At 48.6% G+C, this 25,695-nt stretch overlaps 3 protein-coding genes across 3 annotated transcripts in view; all 3 read left to right on the forward strand.

Moving 5' to 3' along the window:
• The window catches only part of LOC142559665 (uncharacterized), a 221,859-nt gene that overhangs the window by 91,966 nt on the left and 104,198 nt on the right, over positions 1-25,695 (forward strand). The gene's annotated exons all lie outside the window — the stretch shown is intronic.
• Positions 16,805-18,028, forward strand: LOC142559663 (uncharacterized). The gene has a single exon (XM_075671231.1). It carries the CDS (start codon positions 16,892-16,894, stop codon positions 18,026-18,028), a length of 1,137 nt encoding a protein of 378 aa, XP_075527346.1. The 5' UTR covers positions 16,805-16,891.
• LOC142559664 (uncharacterized) lies at positions 20,706-22,287 on the forward strand. Its single transcript, XM_075671232.1, has one exon. It carries the CDS (start codon positions 21,003-21,005, stop codon positions 22,257-22,259), a length of 1,257 nt encoding a protein of 418 aa, XP_075527347.1. The 5' UTR covers positions 20,706-21,002; the 3' UTR covers positions 22,260-22,287.

The following is a 25,695-nucleotide window of genomic DNA, read 5'->3' on the forward strand; positions in this document are numbered from 1 at the left end:
CGAGCGTGTGAACAAACTGAGCACCCTTGATACACCCGTACGGGGGTTGAAATGTTGCGAAAACAGATTGTGCCCTCTACGCCTACTCGTTTCTTGCTACACAACCCAAGATCAACTCGCCAAACTTCACGTCGTTTTGAACCTACATATGTCCTTGGTTAGGCGGATGTCCAGAGGACACGGCGGAATAGATTAGCCAACCGGTTGTCACGCGTTATCACTGCCCACCGCCGATAACAATAGGGTCGCTATACCCGTGTGGCCTGTCACGCTGCAAGCGAACATGGCCAACAATACGCGTGTATGCATACGAAGCCAGAAGAGACGCAATTACGAAAGAAACATGGCGACGCCACCTTAAAGTTTTTTTTCGCCAGTTCTCTTTGACGTCACGGGTAATAACGGCGTCTGCTCCGGCCAAGTTAATTTTTTAGCGGCAAAGATGCGAAAGTTTCTACTGTAAAAGAACCAATGACAGAACTTAAGAAGTCTGAAGAATTACCACGGAGCCCCACGAAGGTAAAATAAAAAGTAATTCGAAATACATGACGTCGCAGTGGCGTACAGGCAGTGTGGTTGCGGCGCAAAATTAAAAACAAATGAAAGGAACTGAGATCTTTAGTATATGTTCTAGTAAAGGCTCCGCGATAACCTCGAAAATGAAGTTTTGAAAGAAGGCCACGTCATTGTAAATTGATTTCGTGTTTCTCTTTAGTGTGAGACATCGTGAGTGGCGCCGTTTCAATCCACCAACTGGCCCTGCGTGCAATTAAGAGGTCAAAGCTCTAAGGTTGACTTACTGCTTTATTTTGGTGCCACGCAGGCTAATCACAACTTATGTCACCAGCTTCTCATCATCATCATCATAATCATCATGATCAGCCTGGCTACGCCCACTGCAGGGCAAAGGCCTCTCCCATACTACTTCAACTACCCCGGCCATGTGCTAATTATGGCCATGTTGTCCCTGCAAACTTCTTAATCGCATCCGTCCAGCCTACTTTCTGCCGCCCCCTGCTACGCTTCCCTTCTCTTGGAATCCAGTCCGTAACCCTTAATGACTATCGGTTAGCTTCCCTCCTCATTACATGCCCTGCCCATGCCCATTTCTTTTTCTTGATTTCAATTAAGATGTCATTACCTCGCGTTTGTTCCCTCGCCAAATCTGCTCTCTTCTTATGCTTTAACGTTACACCCACCATTAATCTTTCCATAGCTCGGTGTGCCGTCCTCAATTTAAGTAGAACCCTATTTGTAAGCCTCCAGGTTTGTGCCCGGTAGGTGAGTAATGGTAAGACACAGCTTTTATACACTTTCCTCTTGAGGGATAATGACAACCTGCTCTTCATGATCTGAGAATGCCTGCCAAACGCAACCCAGCCCATTCTTATTCTTCTGATTATTTCAGTCTCATGATCTGGATCTGCGGTCCTTACCTGCCTTAAGTAGGTGTCTTCCCTTACGGCTGCCCGTGGTGCGAGCACGAACGGGCCGATATGGCCCATGTGCTTTGGGAATGCCGACGCCACGTGGAACAAGGACAAAGAGGAAGGGGGAATACAACAGCAGAACCCTCTGAAGCGGGGCGCCTCGCTGAGAGATGGCAAGCCGCCCTCCTCAGCGAGGCACCCGAAGACCAGGAGTGGGCCGTCCAGCGGGCCAGGGCCGTTGCCGAGGATCTCGAAAGATTTTCCTCGGGCGATGGAACTCTGGCAGCCTAGCCCCGGGCACCAACATCAACAACCGTTGGACAAATAAAGTTTATTCCTATCCTATCCTTCCCTTACCACTTCCAGTGCCTGGCTACCTATCGTAAACTGCTGTTCTCTTCCGAGACTGCAGATTAATTTGTAGACCCACCCTTCTGCTTTGCCTGTCCAGGTCAGTGAGCATGCATTGCAATTGGTCCCCTGAGTTACTAAGCAACGCAATATCATCAACGAATCGCAAGTTACTAAGGTATTCTCCATTAACTCTTATCCACAATTCCTCCCAATCCAATTCTCTGAATACCTCTTGTAAACACGCTGTGAATAGCATTGGAGAGATCGTATCTCCCTGCCTGACGCCCTTCTTTATGGGGATTTTGTTGCTTTCTTTATGGAGGACTACGGTGGCTGTGGAGTCACTATAGATATATTTGAGTATTTTTAAATACGGCTCGTCTACACTCTGATTCCGTAATGCCTCCATGACTGCAGAGGTTTCGACTGAATCAAACGCTTTCTCGTAATCAATGAAAGCTATATATAAGGGTTGGTTATATTCCGCACATTTTTCTATCACCTGATTGATAGTGTGAATATGGTCTATTGTTGAGTAGCCTTTACGAAATCCTGCCTTCCAATGGCGGTCTGTCCCAATCCAGAGATTCTTAGCATCCTCTGCTGCGTCACAGGTCTGACCACCGCCGTGGTCAGTTGCTTCGCAGCTGCTGGGGACTGAGGGCCGGGGTTTGATTATTGTATTCATATATGAGGTTGCGGCCAGGTACTGCACCAGGGGGGCCAATCCTGGTGAGGGAGTGCGTTACCGGTTCTGGTCAACGGTATCAGGCCGCACTTCAGGCCTGGTTATGCAATTTTATCAACACGTGGATCTTTTTTTGTTTTAATCTGGTCGGAAATTGTGCCTCACCGGGATTCTAACCACAGTCCTCTTGCACGCGAGGCGGATGCTCTAGCTCTACGCCATCGCTGCAGCCCTCAGCAACAGCCGATTCTAAGATCAACAGAGTCATGACGTCAGTAAACAAGACGAAATATGCGTACGCGCCTATCCACATACACACGCCACATACACACGCACACACATACGGAATGCACGCGCATGGGTACATACACGCCCCGAACACGCACAAACACACACAATCTCTGTTGAGCAGTGTAGCTCCTTCGTCATGGAGAAGGGCAATACTGATCCCTGTACAAAAATTGAGTGACAAACACTCTCTGTTAAATTGCAGGCTAATCTCTCTAACATCCTAGCCGTGCAAAATGTTGGAGCACATAATGCGTTACAATAACGTAAATCACCTTGATATCAGCAAGATACTACCAAACTTTCCGTGCTCTTCTTGTCGTGACTAGAGTAGTACTGCTCATCTGATAGAATTTAGTCGGGACATAATTTCCTCCATCGATATAGGTTACCAAATTGGTGATATCTTTATCGACTTCTGCAAAGCTTTCGACACAGTCGCACAATCCAAACTTTTACGCAAGCTTGACACAATAGTTATGACGTAATCCTTCTCTTGTTAACTGGATAGCTAGTTTTTTAGCGACTCTTCACGGCACGTTTCTTCCGCAAATACTAGCTCTCTTACTCTTGATGTGTAATCCGGTGTGCCGCTGAGCTTCACCCTCTCGTCTTTACTCTTCTTACTGAATATGAATTATTTGCCTTCTAACGCAACCGTCAATATACGTTTACACGCGGACGACTGCGTACCTAATCAAATGATGAAGTCGACAAACAATCACATCGTTCTAAGTTATTCTTTTGATGAATTTTATCGATGTTGTAAAACCTGCTAAATGACTATACATTTCAGGAAAACTGCATACAGATAATTTTCGTGGAGCATGTTTCCGTACACATTTAATTTTTGCATTTATTGGTTGTTCACTGCAACTAGATTCCGAATAATGACATCTGGGCCTTTATGTTACTATGACAGCGTGTCGGGATATCATCCTATTAATTTTATCTGCAACAAAGCGCTTAAAAAACTGGGGGACTTACGGCTCACAGCTTCCTTAAATACTAAATTAATAACTTACGAATAAGTTATCCGCCCACTTCTGGATTACGCGTGTGTAGTATGGAGCCCGTAAGAAAGATCACATGCTGAGAAGTTAGGAGTGATTCGCAAAAAAAGCTATTCGGTTGATCTACCGTCGTTATGATGGGAACTTTTCAACTTCTCAACTTCCTGCTTTACATCTTAGTACCGTCAGCCTCCGTCAATACGTATGATCTATAAAGCCCTTGTACAGATTAATAAATTCACCTTACTATTCTTCCCTTAGCACATAGGTAATATTCGCTGAACCTTCGTCATCTAGGAAGTATGACCATTTTAAGAGGAAGCGTTATCTCGGGGTCAAGTCATATGCCACCCATTATGACATATTTAAAACGCAGAAATGCTCGTGTGACTAAGCCCTGCAACCAATTTGTTTGAAATAAGTTGCGTTTTAGGGATGAAGATAAATTCTACATTTTGTAAGAAACGGAATTTCGATTTCGGAACGCACTGTTTTACAAAAATTACCGGAAATTGCAAAGTTAAAAAAATAGAAGCCCGAAGTTTACAAACGCGTACGTCTGCACCAAATACAAATAGCGTAGTTCTGTAAACTGCATATATTAGAGCATCTATAGCGGACTAATTTGCCATGAAAATTTACAGTTTAGGCGAAAATTGTTACAACGTTTACAAAGGTTTTGCAAGTGTCCGACTTGCAAATTAGCGTTACATTTCAGAGCAATCTGTAATGTATCAGTTTTCTTCGTTTGCACGTGTATTATTAGGCGCAGTTTAAAGAATGGGGATACTGCCTGTTAACGGTGAGTTACGGAGTTGTAAACACGATAGTGGCACGTGCGCTCCTAGTGTTTAACCGCACACCTTCAGCGCCGCTTTGTTATCGCGTTTTCCTTGTAGCGCAACGATACGCCAGTGATATGTGATTATTGATGCGTCCCGAACATTTCCATAGGCAGGCCCGTCAGATAAGCGTGACGCGCATGCTCCTATGTTCTTGGGGCAAGTTATAAATACTGGACGCTGAATCTAGCTGCTTCCACCGCCGCGGAGTTTCGTTTTGCTGCCCTTAAACTGCATCTGTTTATCGTTCTACGACGCATCGTTTCTCACATTCTTGCCCAACGCTGCTACTGCGGGGCAATAGTTTCGTTTTTGAAACATATTAGTCTTTTTTACCCAATAGTTATTAAATAAATGGCTACCTGAATAGCGAATCTGCTTGCAACAGTACACTCGATTCTAACCTTTTATTTTATATGCAACAAACCTAATCACACTCTGTGCAGCGGTTGCCGAGAAGAACGATTTCTCCGATCCCACCTATTATTTCGGAGGCTCCTATCTAAGCACATGGGAAACGCGCGCCCACACACATGCGCCAAAAATAACACCAACTTTTTTTTTTATGTGCAGTTGAGTGGAAGTTTATGGCGTAAATCGACGTGACTGCATGGGCACCAGCTAAGCTAGCAGAAAAAAACAAAATCGCACCGATAAATATTTTCTTCGTGCGTCTAAAAAAAAAAAAAACCGAGGACGCTTAAGCTTCCCCTTGAAGAGCGGAACGCGTTAGCATTGAAAGACTCCTAACTGCTTTTCATGCTTCCCGGCAAGTGCACATTATGTAAGCGTAACGTGTACCGGGAAGCGCTGGCGGCGAACGCTATGCACGAAGGGAAGCTTTCTGGTAGAAACACGGCCCCTTGCGTGAGTCGAGCTGGTTTTATTATTTCGCACTTTTAATATTTCAGTCTGAGAAGAGCTAACATATAAGACATGCGCTGCCGGTGTTTTTTTCTTTAGTTACATTTGTTCGCACGCAGCCGTTCTCAAAATTGCGAGGAATAACTTTGTAAAGAATGGAAGCCAAGGCCAAATTTTCGTTGGTAGAAGAGTGGCTGTGTATGCGTGGTTCGGAATTGAGATCGAAATTCCTTTTTGCCGGACGCTGGACGCGAGACGCCGGACGCCGACGCCGACGCCGGATTTGCTGCGACAAGGGGCCCTTAACGCGATAAAAGATAGACCGCAATAGGTAGTACACTTGTCACCCCCTCCCCCCCCCCCGCCCCTCCGACGACAGCTTCACCGCACTAACAGTTGTCAATGTCAAATGCCGTGCTTTTGTGCATCGCAAGTACCGGAAGGGATTGCAAAAGTCGAAAAGACATCATGATAGCCATGCTCTTGACATAATCTATAAATAAAGCATCGAGAACAGTTGAAGAGAACAACACTAAGAATAGACGAATCCGTGCGCCACCCTTTACTCCCAGGATCACTAAGCGATCGCAGCGCCACGTTTCTACCCTAGTAATCTGAGAACGAAATCGGGTTGGACTTGAGTTTTCGTTGGGGTCGCAGAATTCTCCGCTTTTACTTTGTTCTAGTCAAGCGTTTAGGCAGCACCAGCATCGCGTTCCTTACGAACCGGCGGCGCGCTGCGAACCGTCGCGGTTCCAGGCGCGGCTCGCGAAGACTCGGAGACTCGGAGCAGGCCGCAAAGCGACGCCGATCTCACGGAGGCAGAACCAGCAGCGCACCCTCGCCCCCTTCGCCGCGAGCGTGGCCGGCGGCGCTGCGGTTATCTGCCGGCACCTACCGGCTCGGCACCCACGATACCTGTGGCATCAGCCATCGCTGTCGGCCATAGCAGCGGCGGCGTAGGCTGCGACGCGGGCCGGCTCGAGCTGCAGCGACGGTGACCTCGGCCGTCGCCCGGCGCAGCGTTGGAAAGAAAGCGCGCCGGCCTCGACTGTGGCAGCAGCCATCTCGGAAGTTGAGGCCAACCGCCTCCCCCTCTTTACTTTTACGAGCGCTATTACGAGAGCTTGCTCTGCTGTCGCTTCCATCACGACGCGCGCGCTTCCGCTGTTCTTTCGCTCTCTCTCTCTCGCTCTCTCAAGACCTCTAATGCGGCTATAGTACGAGTCCCTTTGTTAGGAAGGCAAGGATTCAGTTTATACGTGTATGTCGGGAAACACGTTAATCCCACGGTGGGAATAATGCGCGGTTGGGAACGAACACAGCAGCGAGCAAGCGCAGTTCTCACAAGTGGTATAGCTCGGGGACAGCTTGCGGCGTTGGGCTGCCAAGTACGAGGTCACGAGTTCGATTCCCGACCCTGGATGCCGCGTTTCGCGGTGGGCGAAACACAAAAGCGCTCACGCGCCAACCTTGGCGTGCGCGTTAAAGGCCCTAGCGGGTCGAAATTAATCCGCGCACTATTGCTACGACGTCCTTCATGGCCGCGTTGTGGTTTTAGAACGTAGAAACCTGACATCTTTTTTTGTTTTGTTCCGGATAATCTTCACAGTGAGTCATTCTGTTACAAAGTGATGGAGTGATCTAAGGGGACAACCACATACTGAAGCAACGCCGATAAAAAGGAGGTGAAATAATGAGTGAGCTGAACATATAGTAAAACGTCACGAACGGTAGTCACCATATAAAAGAAGAACGTTTTAGTGAAAGTTCTCCTGTCTATAACAGTCTTACATCGAGAACCAATACACGCCGTATCAAGCACCAAACCGTTACATGCGTAAACGAATCGAGTTTCAAGTCTCTTACATGAAGCGTCAGTCTTGCAATACAACACGAAAAACGTGAGACAGCATCATCAAGTCCGATTACATGCACAAAGGAGTAAAGTTTCGCTTGGTTAGCATGCAATATAAATAATATAACAACAAACCCAACTGTACATACGCAGGCACATCGAGCTTTTTATGTCTGACGTGAAATGTGAGTCATCGTCAAAGCATACACGGGCGTTTTTGCATTTCACTCGCATTGAAATCCGGTCGCCGCAGCCAGGATCGAATCCGCGACCTCCAGCTAGCAATGTAATGCCATAGCCATGGTCTACCACGGCGGTTCAGTTCTAAGACAAATCACAAGAACGGGACTTCTTGTAAATGCGGTAAACCCGAATTTGACAATCCCGGATCAAGCGACTTATTCTCTATATCGAACACGCAAAGCTTACTGATCATTATTTCCTTAAAATATAATCGGATATAACAATATGGGGTTCGGATATATCGAACTCTGCGTGTCCGCTGCCAACGCCATAAAGCCGCTTGTATGCCGAGAAAGCACCCTCCAACGAGGCTTCAGGATGCGCTTTCTGTAGTCCACGGGTGTGCCGCAATAGTATTTCACCGACACTTATCAATTTGGGGTACAGCAGGTGTCCACCTTCACGCAAGTCGAGAAAGCCAATCTTAGTAACACTAACAAATTTCAAAGCCAGGCGAAAATCGCCGCCTCTTAGGCCGAGTTCCGCTTTCAGCAAACGAACTCCTTCGTTGCTTCCTTCCTTCACTGGAGGTAACAAATCTGCATATAGGGAAAGCATCACTAAGCTCTGAGTTCATTATAGGCGACTTTGGGTATACTGAATTTCGAGATACATTTAACTATGTTTAAGACATATAGCGTGTTCATTATAACCGGTTCAGACTGAGCAACCAATTTCACTCAAATTGATTCTTTGGCTGCATAGCAGGTGCATGTGTGCATTTTCACGTGTATTTGTTACGGTGGTGGTCGCAGATAAATGTGTTCGTTGAAGTTACGATGACAAGGGTCAAGAAAAGGGTGATTGCGAAATAGTTACGAGCAATAAAAACAGCGCTTAACGACAGGACAAGTGAAGGGACAGAGACAACAGCGCTGTTGTCTGTGTCCCTTCACTCGTCCTGCCGTTTAGCGCTGTTTTTATTGCTCGTAATCATGAACCAACCAGGCCAAATGCGTACTCTTCTACGAAATAGTGTTCTGAAAGCAGATAAAAAAATCAGCGCAATACATTCGAAGCAGGTGAAGCAGAGAGAGAGAGAAAGGGAGGGAGAGAGAAAGCGAAAGAAAGTCATGGAGGTTAGCCAATACAAGCACCGGCTGGCTACCCTGTGCTGTGGTTATAAATGACCTAGCCCTATATATATTGCCACAATGTGTCGGCGACATACAGTCTGGGAACGCATCTATATCTGCTCGAGCGTTGCAGCTAGAACCGATCACCTTGGCCCAGAATGCGCCAAACCGGTTAGGTGATATAATTCCGTCATTTGACCTACTTTGGTTCTCTATACAATCTATTTTTAACCGATAAAGCGGTGAAATGCCTGCAAGGAGGCCAGTGACTAATAACGGAAAGGCAAACGTATATGCTCTTGAAGAAAAAAAAGAAAGAAAGAGCTGCGAGCATATACAGTCTTTAGTTACAAAAAAACACGCCAGCATACGTGGCCTCCAGACAGCATGTGTCGTTTTGAATTTGTAGTAACTTACGAAATATGATGAAGGAGCCACTCTATCATGCGTAACGAAGATGAATATATTTGGCGGTCTTAAGATTATGCGTAGTGCTCGGCAGTGACTGCGGAAGTACCGCAAATGTTCGGGTACAGTACATGTGAACTGCCGCGGAAACATGCGGCAGATATTTTGTACCGACACCCTAAGATCCTATACTTCACTTTTTATGTGGAGGCTGCTGCTTGGTTCGATAAATACGTTCAGTCTGGCAGCCGCGAATGAATAAGAAAGAAAGGGGAAAAAGAGAGACGAAAAGCATGCAATTATGCCTGTTCGAACCGGCAGTCCGCCATTCCGATGAGGAAAGACGTTTCAGAGTACAGAAGTCTGCCATCTGCCTAATGTTGCACCGTCCCCTGCCATCATCTTCTGACTCCTGCATGGCGGAGAGGGAGAGAGAAATAAAAATCCCAATGGCCCTCATAACCGGCTGTGCAGTTTCGGGACGTTGAATCCACGAACTCATATATGTGTATTTTGTTGCTGTGTTCGAAAAGTGGCGCGTTATAGTTAGTTTTGTTGACTATAGGTGAGGCGACATTCATGAGAACAACCACGCTTTATGCCAGTCATGGTGTCCAGATTGTAAGCACGGGGCTCTGCGGTCACTTTCGCAACTAGTGTAAGTGAAGACGTCTGCCCTGCCTTTTAAGCGGGCATCGGCGCTCCGTGCTCAAGTGGCGGACTGCGTCGTCTGCTGCCAATGTTTTGTGGTTGCATAGGAAGGTGCGCGCTAGCGGCGAAAGTCGTCCGACAGGAAAGGCAGGCTGAACGCTGTTGTTGGCAGCGAGCGGGAGTGCGTATACGAGGCCGCGGCCTATAAACGCAAAATACAACGACGCCGACCTTGGCGCTGGGCGCGTAAACTTCAACGGCCCTTTGTAGTTCATCTCAAACGTTGACGCATCGAGCGCCTCGCGGGGCGGTCGACGTCACTTTCACTATCGCGAACGCTAACCGCTGCCCGATAAACTGGCTGCTTTTTTTTTTCTTTGAAGTTTTCTTTTTTTATAGCAGAAACGAAATCACTTGAAACCTCGAGTAGCTGATGGCGCAATAGTGTCGCTTCAGGTCGATTACTCGAAGGTGAGAACGATTACTTACACAATAAAACACCGTGGGATTCTAATTCGCGAAGTGTCACTAATTAACGTTGAGTTACAGGTACGTGTCCCAAATGCGAAATTGAGCTGGAGCTGTAATGGAGAAATATTAATTTAGCATGATTGTTGTGCTTACCATCAGTCTTAAAGACAGACAACCGCTCAGGATATGAATCGAGGTAACCCCGCTGATGGAAAGAGTGCCTATTGTATTGGTTAAAACGGGCCAAGCTTTTTTCTCATAAGACGTGAATTTATATATTTTATTCTTCACTAAAAGTCACGACAAATGACCTTTGGCGCCCCACGTGGCAAAAACATGAAAATGCATAAGAGGTCTATCACGTGACCTATTAGTGTACGCGGTTCCTGGTCTCTTTATTAGTATTGAAATGCAGTACACTTTTTCCTCTTATAACGTTTTATAACTTACAATGTGCAGATAGGCCTTCGTTTACAATGAGCAGAAAAGTGGCGCTGCCTTCGCCTTCCTTTTCGATGAGTTGGCTTGGCTCGTCTATCGACAGAATAACGACGACGGGTGCCAGCCAGCCATGACGTAGGCGTGTACTTGCAGAAAAGAACGCGGTACAAATATAGGAAACGTCTGTTCAACAAGGCTAACTTATTGCACCAGCCTCTCATGTTCAAAAATGATTGAAAATGTCAAAATGTAGGTTGTTAACCACAGTTTCACTCACTCCTGTGAAACCAGAACGATGGGCGGCTTTTCACAATTTGCGAGGCGGGCTTTTGGCATCGCTCTCACTTCTCAGCGTTGCTGGAGCAGGGACTCTTAACTTTTTTAGATGTTGCTCAGATCTAAAAATTCCGCTTACCAAACATCCACGTGCTTTCGGAAGTAACCGTTGCAGGGGTAAACACTACCGAGGGCGAGCTTTGCGTTGCGCTACGAAAAACTAGATCCTTAAATATCGGTTGTCAGTCCCTTGAAGAAATATGTCCCCAGAGTCTATGGTGAAATGACTTCATGTTCCAGTTCGCACTTATCAGCGGTGCCTATTTCCACCATGGTTATAAGTGCAAAATTACAAAGTTGTTTACAATAGTATTTATTCGGATTTGGTTGATTGGGTAACACCACATTGTTACTTGTAATGCCAGTAATGTATACTTCTTCGAATATTCCAGCTGGGAGTCACAATTATGCTAACACCCACAGGACAGATCTTTCAGTCTATTCCGACTTAAATCACCTAGTACGCTGGTGTCGAGGTGACAGTCAGGGAATGAGAAGGAAACTTTAATTCGTCAGCTATAGTACAATACTTGTGAAGTTAGGGCTAGGAAACAAGATAAACGTCCTTAAATTAAAGAACTTGATGAGGGTAGCTATATGGGCTTGTTGGGAACGCATATTCTAGTATGATTTAGCCCAATCATAACGACAGACATCCAGGAAGCCACATTAGGCCACACACAGCGTCAGCTTTCAAAGGCAGGTTTATTCTTCGCGTACTTACTAAACTGAAAACTTCAGTTACCAAAGCTCTCATAAAGACACTGACAAACCTGCTGTTGTAATGAGCCCTGTGCGCTGGTTAATGTGCCTTGAATGTGTCGCTCTGCGTGGGCTACAACAACAAAAAAAAAAAAAGAAGACGTTCAAAGAGCGTCATTTAAATTTTTTTCATATACCATTTCTTGGCCTATAAGCGGCCTCAACAAACACCAAGGGAATGATATCGATGAACCATGAAATGTATTGTTCTCTTTTTTTTTCACTTAACATTCCTCTGTGCTGAGGAAAAACGCGAACTGGAACGGCACGGCACTTGGCCCCACATTTGGAGTCCGAACTTCTCCAAACTGGTGCCACAGCCTGGCTATTCTTCGCGTACTCACTAAATTGGAAACTTGAGTTACCACAGCTTTCATAAAGTCACTAATTACCTTTCAGTTAGTAACAGGTTAACATGCTTTTGTAATTTAGTGATTTATCGTGCCCATTCTGGTGCTCATCGCGGCCTTGAACTCTTGTCAAAAAATAATTTTTGTTGAAAGCACTCTTCGGTTACAAACCAGACACAGTGGTTGCTAAAACGCGTCGCACGTTCCATTTGGTTTCCGCTGGAGCGTTCGCATGACAAATGACATGACTGCTGTTTTCAGGGGAACCTTCAGTCCAGCTGCCATTGCCGTAGCAGCGGGTTCCATATAACCCTCTTCGTGTCGAAAGAAATGAGTCGGGCAGATCAACAATCGAGGTAGCGGAATAACGTTGCCCTCGACGTCGGTGTCAGCGTTTAAATCGGCACTGATTGGTGTCCCCAACAATTGCACACGTGGATAAACAGTTTATTTGGTTCTGTGGGCATTCCTGCTGGTTTGGCAGCGACTCCGCTAATTCATATGCTTGGTCTGCAATGGAAGTATTTAGGGTCTAACGACTGCGCAACGAGAGCTGGACCGAACAATGCTCTAACAGAAAGGAGTAGAGAGGTCTCGTGGATCAGACAGCACATGTCAAGCTGACATATTACCTCATATTAACCCCACTAAGCCCGAACACCATTTCACGTCAACGAAAATTAACTTGTTCAGGTTTAATTTCGGCCATTGAGACTATATTTGTACGAAGAAAAGAGTGAAACAAAAATGGAGTAAAATAATTAGTGTGGTGAATAATTATTTAGCAATTATTTAACTGAACAATCCACAACTGAAACATCCTTTCAGTGTATAAAAAATTGGCTTAAGGCTTAGCTTGGTTAAGTTTGGAAGATTGCGAAAGCAATACCCTTGGCTGCGCCTTGGTTCGGCTGGTGGTGTGGACATGGTTGCCCTTTGTTAAACTTATGGCTATACATCATCCGACATAGCGCAAGGCAGCGCTCCGACCACTGCGAGGAGCCGAGCTGTAGCACCGTTTATCCTCCTAGCGTGACGTCACACCAGCGAGCGCCCTCTCTCAGTAGCGCCGCAGCAGCGGCGCGCAACGCTTCGCCTCCACCATCGATGCCGCGAGCTGGGGCCCCGTCTCTCGGTCTGGCGTGACGTCACACGGTCACGTGACGCGCAGCTGTGTAAGGAGGCGCCACGACCACCGATGGGCCGAAAGTGCGAGCAGTATTGCTTTCGCAATAAAAAAAAACACGCTAATATGGGTTCTGATTTGGCTTTCCAGCCCTTAAACCAGAGTTCGTAGGCACCTAATTCATGTCTCAAAAATGATACTTTGGGCTTTGTGGGGTTACGAGACAAAAGTTAAGTTGGACTGGTTACATAAATATTTGCACAGATGACCGGGGATCATTACAGTAATAGAATGAATAACAAGGGAATGGGAACGCAGTCGATGACGGTCGGGAAGTAGCTGCTGTGATGAGACCCAAATAAAATCTGATCTGGATTCTGAGGAGATTACAAAATTTCCAAGCGTCGGATATAGCCATCTTTCACACGATAGGGGTAACTGGAGATCGTTCGGAGGTGTCTTTGTCTGGCAGGAGAAATAAAATAGGATGACGATGATGTTCACGAAGAGCGACTCCAGGTCCATGGCATATGGCGGGGTTTCCTATTTTCTACGAGAAAGAAAAAATAAACTTTGGTAATTAATACAACTTTCAGCGTCTTCATTGTTATTCCGTCTTTCCGACGCTTTCTCATTACCACGCTATCTATAAACAAATACCATAGCATGCCGTAGCATGCCGTAGCATGCCGTAGCAAGAGGGCTTGTAATGTTTTCTGTAATGTCAGAAATATATTTGCAGTTATATTTGGAACTTTCCTTCGGGGATATATAACCTTCGTAACGACATGAAACGAGAAGCAGTTTTTCCGTTAGAAATGCCATGAACGTGTCACGGGCTCCCTTTAACACTCGACAGTATCAGAAGCATCCGTTTCCTGGAGTGCGTAATGATAGGCCCGTTGCACAGCCAAGGACACCATAGCGATGAGCCTCATGCGCGTAGCGTTTACTTCCGCGTTTGCCGCTCCGGGACTTTGGTTTACCTACAGAGTACACGAGTGCACTTTTCCATTGCGATAGAAACGCTTCGGTGAGTCTTATTACGAACAAAGTAGCCCAGATGGAGCCCGCCCTACGAAAACCTCGAAGAGGCGAAAATAAAGCACAATATGCTATAAAAGGAAGCCTCACTCTTAGGAGGAAACATATCTTTTCCAACTCTGATATTTTTTATTCGAAGGCTGGGCGGAACGCACGAAAGGAAATATCAAAAATGTGTCACTAGACAACTGATGAACCCTTTTGAATGAATTGGCTGCACTTAAAAAATTTGACTCATGCGAAATGCCAGACGCAAATATGTAATTAAGGCCGTCGTATATTTTACGAAATCGGCTGCAACTGGGCAATTAGATAACGGAAGCACAAAGTTTACAACTTCGCAACGGTAAATCGGAAACTTGTTTTCTGCGAAATGTAACTTTAGTCTTATCGTGCAAATTAGGCGGCCAAATGTAGCGTGTTCACAGCTCCTCTGAAATCGCTGCATTGTTCTTGCGAGCTTGCAGCTGTTTTAGTCAAAAGTAAAATGTTTCTCATTGGTGCGTGTATTATTATATTCGTTTTTACGCTTTTAGATCTTCCATTCGATTCAGTCTGCAAAATCGCGATAAAGCTTTTTTTTTCATTTCTATTGTAAAGTTGATGCTTGAGGTCACATTATCAAAATTTTCGGTAATATTTTATAGAAACTGATGGCTTAAATGAAAAAGATACTTCCTGCAAACGTAAAAAAGAACTTGTTTTTTTTTTTTGCCTGCAACGAACTTATCAGAGGTAGTGGATTCTGAACAAAACGATTTTTGCCGTTATCATTAAGTTAGAGATGTCCGAGGTAAAGCTGTTTCTAAAGGGGTAATAAAATAATATATTAAGCCGATATAGATCGGAATATTATTAGTCTAAATGACTATATATTCTTTATAAATGACTATATAAATGACCATATAGTCCGTTGCCTAGAAAATTGCTATCGAAAGTTCTGCTGTCCCTCCTGAATTTAAATCAACTGCGGCAAAACGGGTTATTTGACGAAATGTGCACGTGACCTCCCTCAGTGGCGCTCTCTGTGGATCAACCAGTGCTGACGTCACATTACACGCCCTGTAGTCGACAAGAGGTGGTTCCACTTCAATTTTAAATATTCGTCATTTTTCTAGCTTGCAAAGGCTGCGTCTTCACTGCGCTGTCCTCCTTTTAGAGCCTGCGCTCTAAAACGATTTCTCTGTTCAGTCTCGTTTGCCCGTCCTCCAACGCGAACACCCGTCTTGCGGAAACTGCGTCCTCACAAAGAGCCGCCTCGATTTTTTGATGCACTCCTCATCCTAACTGCCTTTCAGGGCAAAGAGGCGGTGTGAAAACACAAAGCTTATGCATCATGTGGTTTTATCAACCACCATGATAGCGTTCTTGAGCTACGCCACTGCTTTCATACAAGAGGCTCAAAGTAGACCTAGTATAGTATATTTATAATTGACTAGAAAACCGTAAAGGCGTTTGGCGCTATTTGTTTAAGAAGAAGAAAACTGTGTCACGGAGATAAAGACATCGCGTGTAAGCATTGTTGATCCTTGTACCATTTCTCGAAAATTGAGCAGATTTTTTTCTGTCAGTCCTTGCGAGGACGGCGTCGCATGCATACTTGGCATCGTATGCCCTTCGTAAGCCGATGCCACAAGTGAAGATGAGGGAAGACAGCATCTCTTGCCTTTTACATAAGCTTGATCTAAAGAAAAAAATAATAAATTATGGAGACTCACGTGCCCAAACCACGATTTCATTATGAGACACGCCGTAGTAGGGGACACCGGAAGTTTGGACCACGCGGGGTTGTTTAACGCGCACCTAAATATAAGTACTCGGGTGTTTTCGACTCTTTATGCATTCAGACAAAGCTGCGCTTTATACAGATTAGAACAAGTTGGATCTGCTGTATATTTTTTTGTCTTCCATTCTTGTCTAAACCAATAATTAGGTAACAGGCGAGGAGACAGTTGCTCTGGTAAAGGCTTCATGATATTAAGGCATGATTACTCGTTTTGAATGTTCCGCGGGAACTTTCCTGTCGACTCCGAGGCCAAAGCTTCTACGACTAATGTCACGAGTTAAATGACGCAGTGCATATCTACGACATCACAGCGATTTTACTTTCTATGTGCATTTGCAGTACGACTACGTAGGCACTTTTTGCCTGTGAATACTGTGTAAGCCACGTACGTGGCGTTGTTGTGGCGACGCCGAGGTTGGAATTGACGTTGTCGCTGCTTTCGGCGTTGCTTTCAACCGACAACCTTCGTCTGGGCGCATTCGCTATTCTGGGTATATGCGACATATTTGATGCCCATCATCCTCTTTGTCATGTACGCCGCTTTGTGCAGCATGAACGCTGGCTTCACGAGCACGACAACCAAGAAAAGGGAAACAGGCTTGCGCGCGACGGCGTAAGACATGTGGTGTGTCGGCTCCGTCGATTTTCGGCTGGAGTCACGGCTCAATCCTCTGCACCCCAGCAAGACCGACGTCAATCGACGCAGCAAACCGTCTGGACCACGTGGATACTAATGTTCACCAGGTGGGACCACTTTTGAATATTTTACGACCGAATTACACCCGCCTACGTGGGCGACGCCGTTAGGCCACACGGCGACGCCGACTCCCGGCGGCGTGGAACCGGCCTCCCGAGGTAAAATGGCGGCTGCCGCGTCATTCCTGAGGGGTTACGATCCCGACGCCATGGCCTGGACGACGGTTTCAACATCAGAAGATCAAAACTCCGCTCCTATTCCGACATTTCGGCACCAATCTCTCAAAGAAGCGGTCGCGCGTCGCTCGCTCGTTCAAGCCGAGACGGCGGCGTCCATCGCCGCTTCAGCCTCCGGCACACCGGCCGGCAAGACGCAGCCTCCCGCTTCGCGCGCTGCGGGAAGCAAACGCAAGGCCCTTACCAAATGGAAGCCTCGGCCATTTCCAAAACCGGGCCCTGATGACTTCGTGGTCGTGCTCAAGCCACGCGAACATGTGTCGCTGCATCAAGCCTTCTCGGAGAACCGCTACGGTGCCGCCATTACAGCCTACCTCGGGCCTGAGGTGGCAAGGTCTGTTACGGTTCTGCCGTCCCGTGAACAAAACCTGATATTGATCCACACCCCGAACCCGGCAGCGGCAGATCGGCTCCTCGGGGACTTCTCAATCAACACCGACCGTGGGCCGATTCCGCTCCACGGATACCTTAGGCAAGACGGAGGCGATATCTGCCACGGCGTCATCGCCGTCAGCAACTCTGACACCACTGAATCGCTTCGAGAGCAGGTGCAATGGAGAGCAGGCACCATTGTCGAGGTGTGGAAATTCGGCTCCTCTAACAAAGCTCGGGTAACCTTCGCCGGGAGGGAGAAACCGCGTTTTGTGCACTATGAGAACATGCTCATCCCAGTGCAAACCTACTACCGGACAATCCCGGCCTGCGGCCTGTGCGGGGCTGTCGGCCACCGAGCGGATGCTTGTCCCAACACGCAGCAGAACACGTGCGGACTCTGCGGGCAACAAGCCCCGCTTGTGGAGGGGGTGCGGGCCCCTCACGAGTGTGTTCCACGGTGCTCTGTTTGTGGCGGCGGACACGCCACAAACTCACGTGAGTGTGCGACAAAATTCCGCACACACAAGATGGCCGCCCCGAAGGGCGGCACAAAGAGGAAAATGGCGGCCAAGAACAAGAGCCGCCATCTTGACCTCCCCGGTGAGTCACCGAGCCGGGATGACAGCAACACCGAGAAGCCGGCACCGAGAAGCTCTACCGGAGGAGCCGGCAAGCGATCGCCGACGTAGCCGCCACCGCACGGCGACACTGGAAAACTGTCGACGTCGCCACCACGAGGCGAGGCCAGGGCCTGGGCCAACGCCGTGAAACACGGAACGCAGGTGAGCGGTACGGGCAGGGCTGCCTCCTCTTCCCCTACCTCCTCCCCCCCTGCGGCACGCAGTGCCGAGCAAGCCAAGATTGCAGCTCTCGAGGGCCAAATTGAGATGCTGCTCAAAAAAATTACGCTCCTGGAGTCGCAGTCAAAACAGCCTACCACTCCCCCCTCTACCCCCGCAACTGAGGCTATGGAGAGTGAGCCCGCGGCACCGAATGCAGCACTGAGCGTGGAAGCTGCACTTGAGGCCCGTCTAAGGCCCGCATAGATGCCCGTTTCAACACCCTAGAAAATCAAATTTCCGCGGCAATCACCTCCGCCATCGCCAAAATAACTGAAAGCATACCGACAATCGTCGCACAGCACATCGCTCAATCCTCGCGTGGCGTCCGACGAACCGGCGGTCTTATAAAAGACGTGTCTGGCCGCTGTCCGAAAACGTCGCGACGCACCATTGAAATTGCAGTAGAAGACAATGACAGCTGCTCGCTCTCCGGACTGGAGGATGCTCCCCTCCCCGCGAGTGCTGGCTCCGGAGCAGCGCCCTTCAATCGGTCTTTCCCTTCAGTGACCATGGCGGACAGCCCTCACATTAAGCGTTCTCTCCGTACCAATTCGGCCACCCCCATCCAAATTACCCAATGGAACTGCCGGGGATTCCGCTCCCGCGCCAAGCGGGCGGACCTCCGGCTTTTCCTGTCAAAATTCGCTTCACTCCCCGCGGTGGTTGCCCTCCAGGAGCCAGGGAGCGGCGCCACCCTTACAAATTATGCCACGTTCCAGCAGGACCCCTCTTCCTGTATCTGCGTGCACAAAAATTATACAGCCAACCAGGTTGATTTGGAACTCAATACTGATTATTCCTATGTGATGGTCACCCTTCTTCCGCTTAAGAAACAAAACGCACCATTACATATACTCAACATCTATTGTTCTCCCAAGCTCAACAATGTAACTTTCGCAGCCCTCTTCAGTCGCGCCCTGAAGGCTGCGGGCAGGAACCCCCTGGTGATCGTGGGCGATTTCAACGCTCACAGCACACTCTGGGGGTACGTGCGTGAAGAGAAGCGCGGGCGCAAGCTAGCGGAACTTGCGTCCACGCTGGGCCTGACTCTTCACACCGACCCTGCACATCCAACGCGGGTGGGTAACTCCGTGACTCGGGACACGTGTCCGGATCTTACCTTCACCAAAAACATTAGACACGCAGAATGGGCCAACACCGAGGAAACCCTCGGCAGTGACCACTGCATACTCAACACAACCGTCAGAAGCAAACCATTGGCAAGATCCCACGCCCAAGCCCGCCTACCCGACTGGACCAAGTTCCGGCAAAACTACACTAATTCGGCCCCTATCCACGAACAAGGTTACCACGCGTGGTCGCAAGAATTGGTTGCGCACCTTCGTTCGGCGGAAACTCAAGTTCAACTATCGGAGGCCACACCGGAGGTCGACAACCACCTCCTGCACCTATGGGAGGCGCGGCACAGCCTCGTCCGTAGGTGGCGCCGCCAAAAACACAATCGGAGGCTCAAAATTCGCATCGCCGAGCTCACCCAACGAGCGGCAGAGTACGCGGCCCAGCTCGCCGACTCGAATTGGGTGGACCGATGCAACACGGCCGCTAGACAAATGTCTAGCCGGAGCACCTGGCGTCTCTTTCGCGCCTTGATCGATCCGACTCAAACCAGAGCCGAGACACAAAAACATCTCCAACGGGCTATCCATAGCTTCGACGGAGACATCTCAAAATTAGCATGCAAACTACGCGATCAATACCTTTGTATACAACAGGACCCCCGAGGGCCAGCGTACTCGTATGCAGGTTCCGAGAACGCGGAGCTGGACCAACCGTTCCAGCTCCACGACCTGAAGGCGGCCCTCACTAAAATGAAGCGAGGAACGGCGCCGGAAGAGACAAAATAACAGTGAAACTACTTGCCAACCTTCCCGACCCGGCCTACGAGGCGCTCCTCGCATACATAAACTCAATCTGGCTCGGTGAGGCAATCCTCCCAATCGAATGGAAGACCGCCCTGGTCACTTTCATTCCGAAAGCCGGCAATGCCATAACCACGGACAACCTCAGCCCAATCTCCCTCACGTCTTGTGCGGGAAAGCTGATGGAGACTATGATGCCAGATAGGCTGTCCGAGTATCTGGAAAACCAAAACGTTTTCGCAGACACCATGTTCGGGTTCCGCCCGCACCGGTCCGCGAAAGACGTTCTGCTTCAAATAGACCGCGAAATTCTAAATCCCGTCGAATACCCCCTCAATGACAAGGCAGTACTCGCCCTCGATTTGAAGGGGGCTTTCGACAATGTCACACACGACATAATTCTGACACACCTCTCCCAAACCAACTGTGGACACAACACGTTTCAGTACGTTAAACAATTTCTCTCCGACCGGCAATCGTACATCCGGATACAAGATGAAGAACACGGCCCCTACCAATTAGGCACCAGAGGTACCCCGCAGGGCGCGGTCCTCTCACCCCTACTATTCAATTTGGCAATGCTGAAACTTCCGGCTCAGCTGGAGAATGTAGAAGGCATACGGCACGCGCTGTATGCCGACGACATCACCATCTGGGCTAAACATGGATCGGTAGGAGACATTGAAGCCAACCTGCAGCAAGCGGCGGAGATCGTGGATGCCTACGCCCGCCGCTGCGGCCTTCAATGCTCCCCGGCCAAATCGCAATTTGTGCACATTCGCCCCTCGCCGAAGTGCACTACCAAAATCGAACTGTCCCTACCAAATGGACCCATCACAGAATACGATCAGATCAGAGTACTGGGTCTCTTTATTCATAAACATCGCCGAGTCGACACAACACTGGCCAAACTGCGCAAGGTGGGGGACCAGGTGGGCCGCATGGTTCGCCGGGTTTCCAATAAACGCGGGGGGTTACGGTGCAAAGACGCTTTGCGGCTGGCGCATGCATTCGTAACCAGTCGAGTGTTGTACTCGACTCCTTACCTCCACCTTCGCAGGTTTGACGAGAACGCCCTCGAGGTGATTCTCCGTAAAATTTACAAGCGTGCTCTCGACCTCCCGATCAAAACATCCAACCAGCGCCTCCTCGGCCTGGGAATGGTCAACACCTTCGCGGAACTCCGAGAAGCACACTTGACAAACCACTACACAAGACTCTCAAAGACGCCGTCGGGTCGCCGCCTTCTTGCCCGACTACACATCCACCATCCAACACTGACGGAGGAGCGCGTGCGCATCCCGGAAATCTGGAGATACGCCCTGCACGTGCGCCCTCTTCCGGCCAACATGACACGAGACGACCATAGTGGCCGGCGCCTCGCGCGCGCGGAAGCGTTGGCACGTCACTATGGGAACAAGCACGGAGTATTCTACGTGGACGCCTCCGGCCCACACCATGGGGGTTGGTTTACGGCCGCAGTCGTCCACCAAAACACCGCGGTGAACGGCCTTACGTTCAAAGCACAAGACATAACACATGCGGAAGAGGTGGCCATCGCGCTCGCCGCCGCAGATCAGGACTCGCGGGTCATTATTAGCGACTCACGAGGGGCCTGCAGGAACATTGAAAGGGGCTTTATTCCCTATTTGGCGTACCGCTTACTTCAAGGCAGCAATTATCTCGGGGTCCCCGCGCCCCGCACGATAGTATGGACTCCCGCGCACGAGGGTCTCGAGGGCAACGAAGCGGCCGACGCCGCTGCCCGCGCGCTCACTCTCCGGGCATCGCCTTCGCCTCCCGTCGCTGCGGACTCCGACCCCAATCCGGTATTTACCTTCAAGGAAATCACCCAACACTACCAATATGGCCATGCAATCTTTCCTAAGCCCTGTAAGGGCCTCACGAAGGCGGATGAGCGTTTACTCCTTCGCCTCTATACTAAAACACTGTTGTGCCCGGCAATCCAAAAACATTTCGACCCTGCGTGCACAGGGAAGTGCCCGCACTGTGAGGAAAAATCTTCGGACATTTTCCACATGGTGTGGGCATGCCAATCAACCCCTCACCTTCCCCCTATACCCAACCCTACCCGGGAGGACTGGGAGGCGGCCCTGCTCGGCTGCTCCGACCTGGCGAGCCAGAAGGCCCTGGTCGGCCGTGCCCGAGCCGCGGCTACAGCCAATGGGTTCCTGTAATGAGGTGCCCACCTAGTTTCTATAAGGAACGGCCCCTTAAGGACTGTTCCACACGCTCCCTGTAAATACTTCAAACAATAAAGTTTTTCAGTCAGTCAGTCAGCCAAGAAAAGCTCTCAAACACACCGCCTTCTTGTCAAGAAGAATTTCGATGCGATGCACATAACTTCATCCACGTCCAGTACACTACTGTTTCTTATAGCCTCCGAAATGCGTACGCAGATGCCACTGCTCTCGAAATGTGTGTGGAGTGCAATGTCTTGATGGGGAAGGGGGGGGGGGGAGATTATGCGTTCTTGGGCGATAGCTCTTTCGGTAGCGCGATCGTCTTCCCTATGCGTGTGGCTTCACTGGCATGGGTTAAAATCCCAGCTGAACCGGTTGTGGATAAGCTTTATTTTTTCTTCACACTGTTGCAAGGACAATGCTGAGGACGACGAGGTTGCTTGAAAGGCGACAGCAAAGCTTCGTTGATGACGGCAACGGGCATCTTCAGTGTAACGGAATGGACGGATGGTCAAAGGGGGCAGACCCCATTTCGAACTCTTAGCAGGACTCTGGTGCGAGTTAGTTGGTTCATGATCTGGAAGAAAACTCTTAAAAGCGCGAAGAAAAGGAGACGAAAGACGAGGAACACGAGGAGGCACAGACGAGCGCTGGCTTCCAACGGTTTTGTTTCGAGCGTCCAAGCAGTATTTATACCATAACTCTTAGCTGCGGTCGCAGTAACAGAGAGAGACAACAAATGAGGGAGGCAAACGACATACGATACACTGGTAGTTAAAGCCTAATTTTAGCGCCTGGCTTTGCGTCAAGGTAACTCTTGTGGTGTGCCTATACTTGCTTGCAAGGCACTTTAGCATGTCCTTGCACCACTAATTTGCATATTTGGAGACGAATCGCTCAGTCATGACGCGCCGCACGCGCGACCTCGAAGAACGTGTGCTCCCTCTTTCGCTGAGGGGATGGGTACTTTGTATCTGTATAATCGCGGAATTATCTGCCTAATGACATATTCATCAGTGGTCGTTGCATAACGCTCCGACAGCACTGGAAAGATCGCGTGAGCCAGCCACTTATCTTCGTCACGGGAGACTAAGCCTGCTCCAGAATGAATAATTAAGCCCGATCATCCCTGATAAGGTCGACTTTTGTGCCTAATAGAGCCAAAGTATAATGTCTTACACAACTGTACACTGTAGCTACAGAGCTCTGAAACGAGAAGTCGAAGTTGCCCCGAGAAAATTTTTCATCGGCGGTTGACACCGAAAAACTCGTCTAGGCAGACACTAGAAAGATGTGAGATTTTTTCAGCTGCACCAAAGTTCTCGAAATTGCCTTTTATAATTGTTTTTCCATTTAACTGGAGCAGATAGCGGACTTCTAGCCACTGAGCTAAGTTACTCGATGAGGCGGCCATTATTTCTATGAGCAATAGAAATGCTTAGTTGAATAATTAACATAATTACGTAAATAACCTTCAGTTAATTACCTTACTGCACATATGTGAATTTACGAGTTACTTCTGTACCCTTTTTAAATCTACACGTTACTTTTGTGCTTCAATGCATAAAACAACGTTTTCTTAGAAAAAGTTAAAGACGCTTACGCTTCGCCTTTACGGATGGAACGCGATAGCGTTATCGGGCCCCGTTGACACCCAGACCGGATATTCTGCGCCTCGGGGCCCGACGGAAAACAATTGTGGACCAATTCTTGGCGGTAGTGCCGGGCAGAGCAATGGCCCATACCCGCGTAAGCTAGGAAAAAGGGGTTTGTGTTTGATTTTCCGCGTAAAAAAAAAATTGTTTTCTCGTATATTCAACTTGCAATCCGAGGCTATCATGTCTGTAGGTTTTGTTTAAGTCGGACTTTACGAATTTTCTGATTTACATTGAGCAATTCAATTTGTTTAGTAACGCCTCTGCGCCAAGCGGAGGGCCTGCGTGGTTGTAGTTCGAGATTATTTCTTTTTCTGACGGACAACGCCACCGACGCCTGAGGCAAGGTCGATTCAAATAGGTCGCGAAGCTTCGGGCGAAAAGCGGTTCAGTACAGATTGTCACCGACATCAGCAAGGGGGGTTATGGGAGCAGCGATTGAAGCGCGACTATGTTTGGAGGGAACAAACATTGGGAAAGAAAAAGCGTTTTTTAAATTCAAACGAGACTCAGTTAGATTCATTCAACGAAAATAAAATTCCTAGTCAATTTTATATATTCGTGACGAGTTAAGAAAATACAAGTTTAATTTTATTACTAGTAATAAATGCATTTCTTTTCAGCGCCCATCGCTACAGGGTGCGTTGACGCCACTATCACTCGCAATGCAATGCACGTCTTGAAATGGGCAGAAAGGCGCACTCGTAAAGTTCACCTGTTGAAATACGCCCCCCTCGCAGTTCGTGCCTTTTTGCTTGTCGAAGTTTGTCTGAATTTGGTGACGCGGGTAGCTTCATCGCTTTTTAATCTGTTCAGTCAAAAGTAGTGAGTTCCGACCGCCAGATAATTGTGTAGTTGTTTTCGTGCGACTGCGCTGGGCGACGGGCTTGGCATCCGACGATAGGATCAGCACTCGACATCTAAAGCTTTCGCCGGCCTCCAAAGAAAGTATGTTCTGTGCAGGGATGCGATTTCGACAACCGTACGGCTGGGCTTTTCCTGCATCGGTTTCTACGCTGAAAGCTCGAAACGCCCATCAAGTCGAATGGCGGGGCATTTGAATATATAACTCCAAAGGCAGGACAACAAAACAAATTTCGCGCCTTCGAAAGCAAAATGACGTCACTTCTGCTTTTAACGGACATGGCGTCGCATTATTTTTTCTTCCGCCGGAAGTGTTCCCACCACATACAGATGGCGCTAAGCCCCATGAACCGCCGATGGACCGCCATGTTTTGAACGCATGGGCTCCTATGGAAGCTTCGCTACCAGGTATATTTACCTTGCCTGAGGTTTCGTCCAGTTATAAGCGCGCGTTCATGCGCGAGGAACACGCTTTCCCAGCGAACGACCAGCGTGAGAAACGGCCAGACGCCACACGTCCGACCGTGGTAGCCAGACCTACCCCTAACCGTCCAACTCGGCGAAGATAGCGTTCCGCGAACCACCACCTGAGGCGCACTGCTTCACCTTCAGCGCACCAACGGGCACCATCGGCGATGAAATCATCGACGCCATCGAAGAAAACGTAGGAACAGGAGGCCGTGAGACCGTCCAACACCAGGGAGGAGTGAAGTTCATCGCAGCTGTCATGACCGCAGTAACCGCCGCAAAGCTGTCGTCCCGGGGTTTTTTCGTCTGGAACGGTGCCTGGGTCGCCATCGCTCAAGTCGCACCACGAGTTCTGAACGTTCCCGCATTCCATGTCCCCCACCCCCTCCTTTACGTGGGAGACGCCGCACTTGCAGCCGCTTTGTCTCCGTGCGGAAAAGTTC

This window comes from Dermacentor variabilis, chromosome 10 (genome assembly GCF_050947875.1).
Source record: "Dermacentor variabilis isolate Ectoservices chromosome 10, ASM5094787v1, whole genome shotgun sequence".
Classification (NCBI taxonomy): Eukaryota; Metazoa; Arthropoda; class Arachnida; order Ixodida; family Ixodidae; genus Dermacentor; species Dermacentor variabilis.

What these genes read in the sequence shown, in the direction of transcription:
- LOC142559664 (XM_075671232.1), top strand. Translation starts at nt 21,003, where the DNA reads ATGGTTCGCCGGGTTTCCAATAAACGCGGGGGGTTACGGTGCAAAGAC.
- LOC142559663 (XM_075671231.1), top strand. Translation starts at nt 16,892, where the DNA reads ATGGCGGCTGCCGCGTCATTCCTGAGGGGTTACGATCCCGACGCCATG.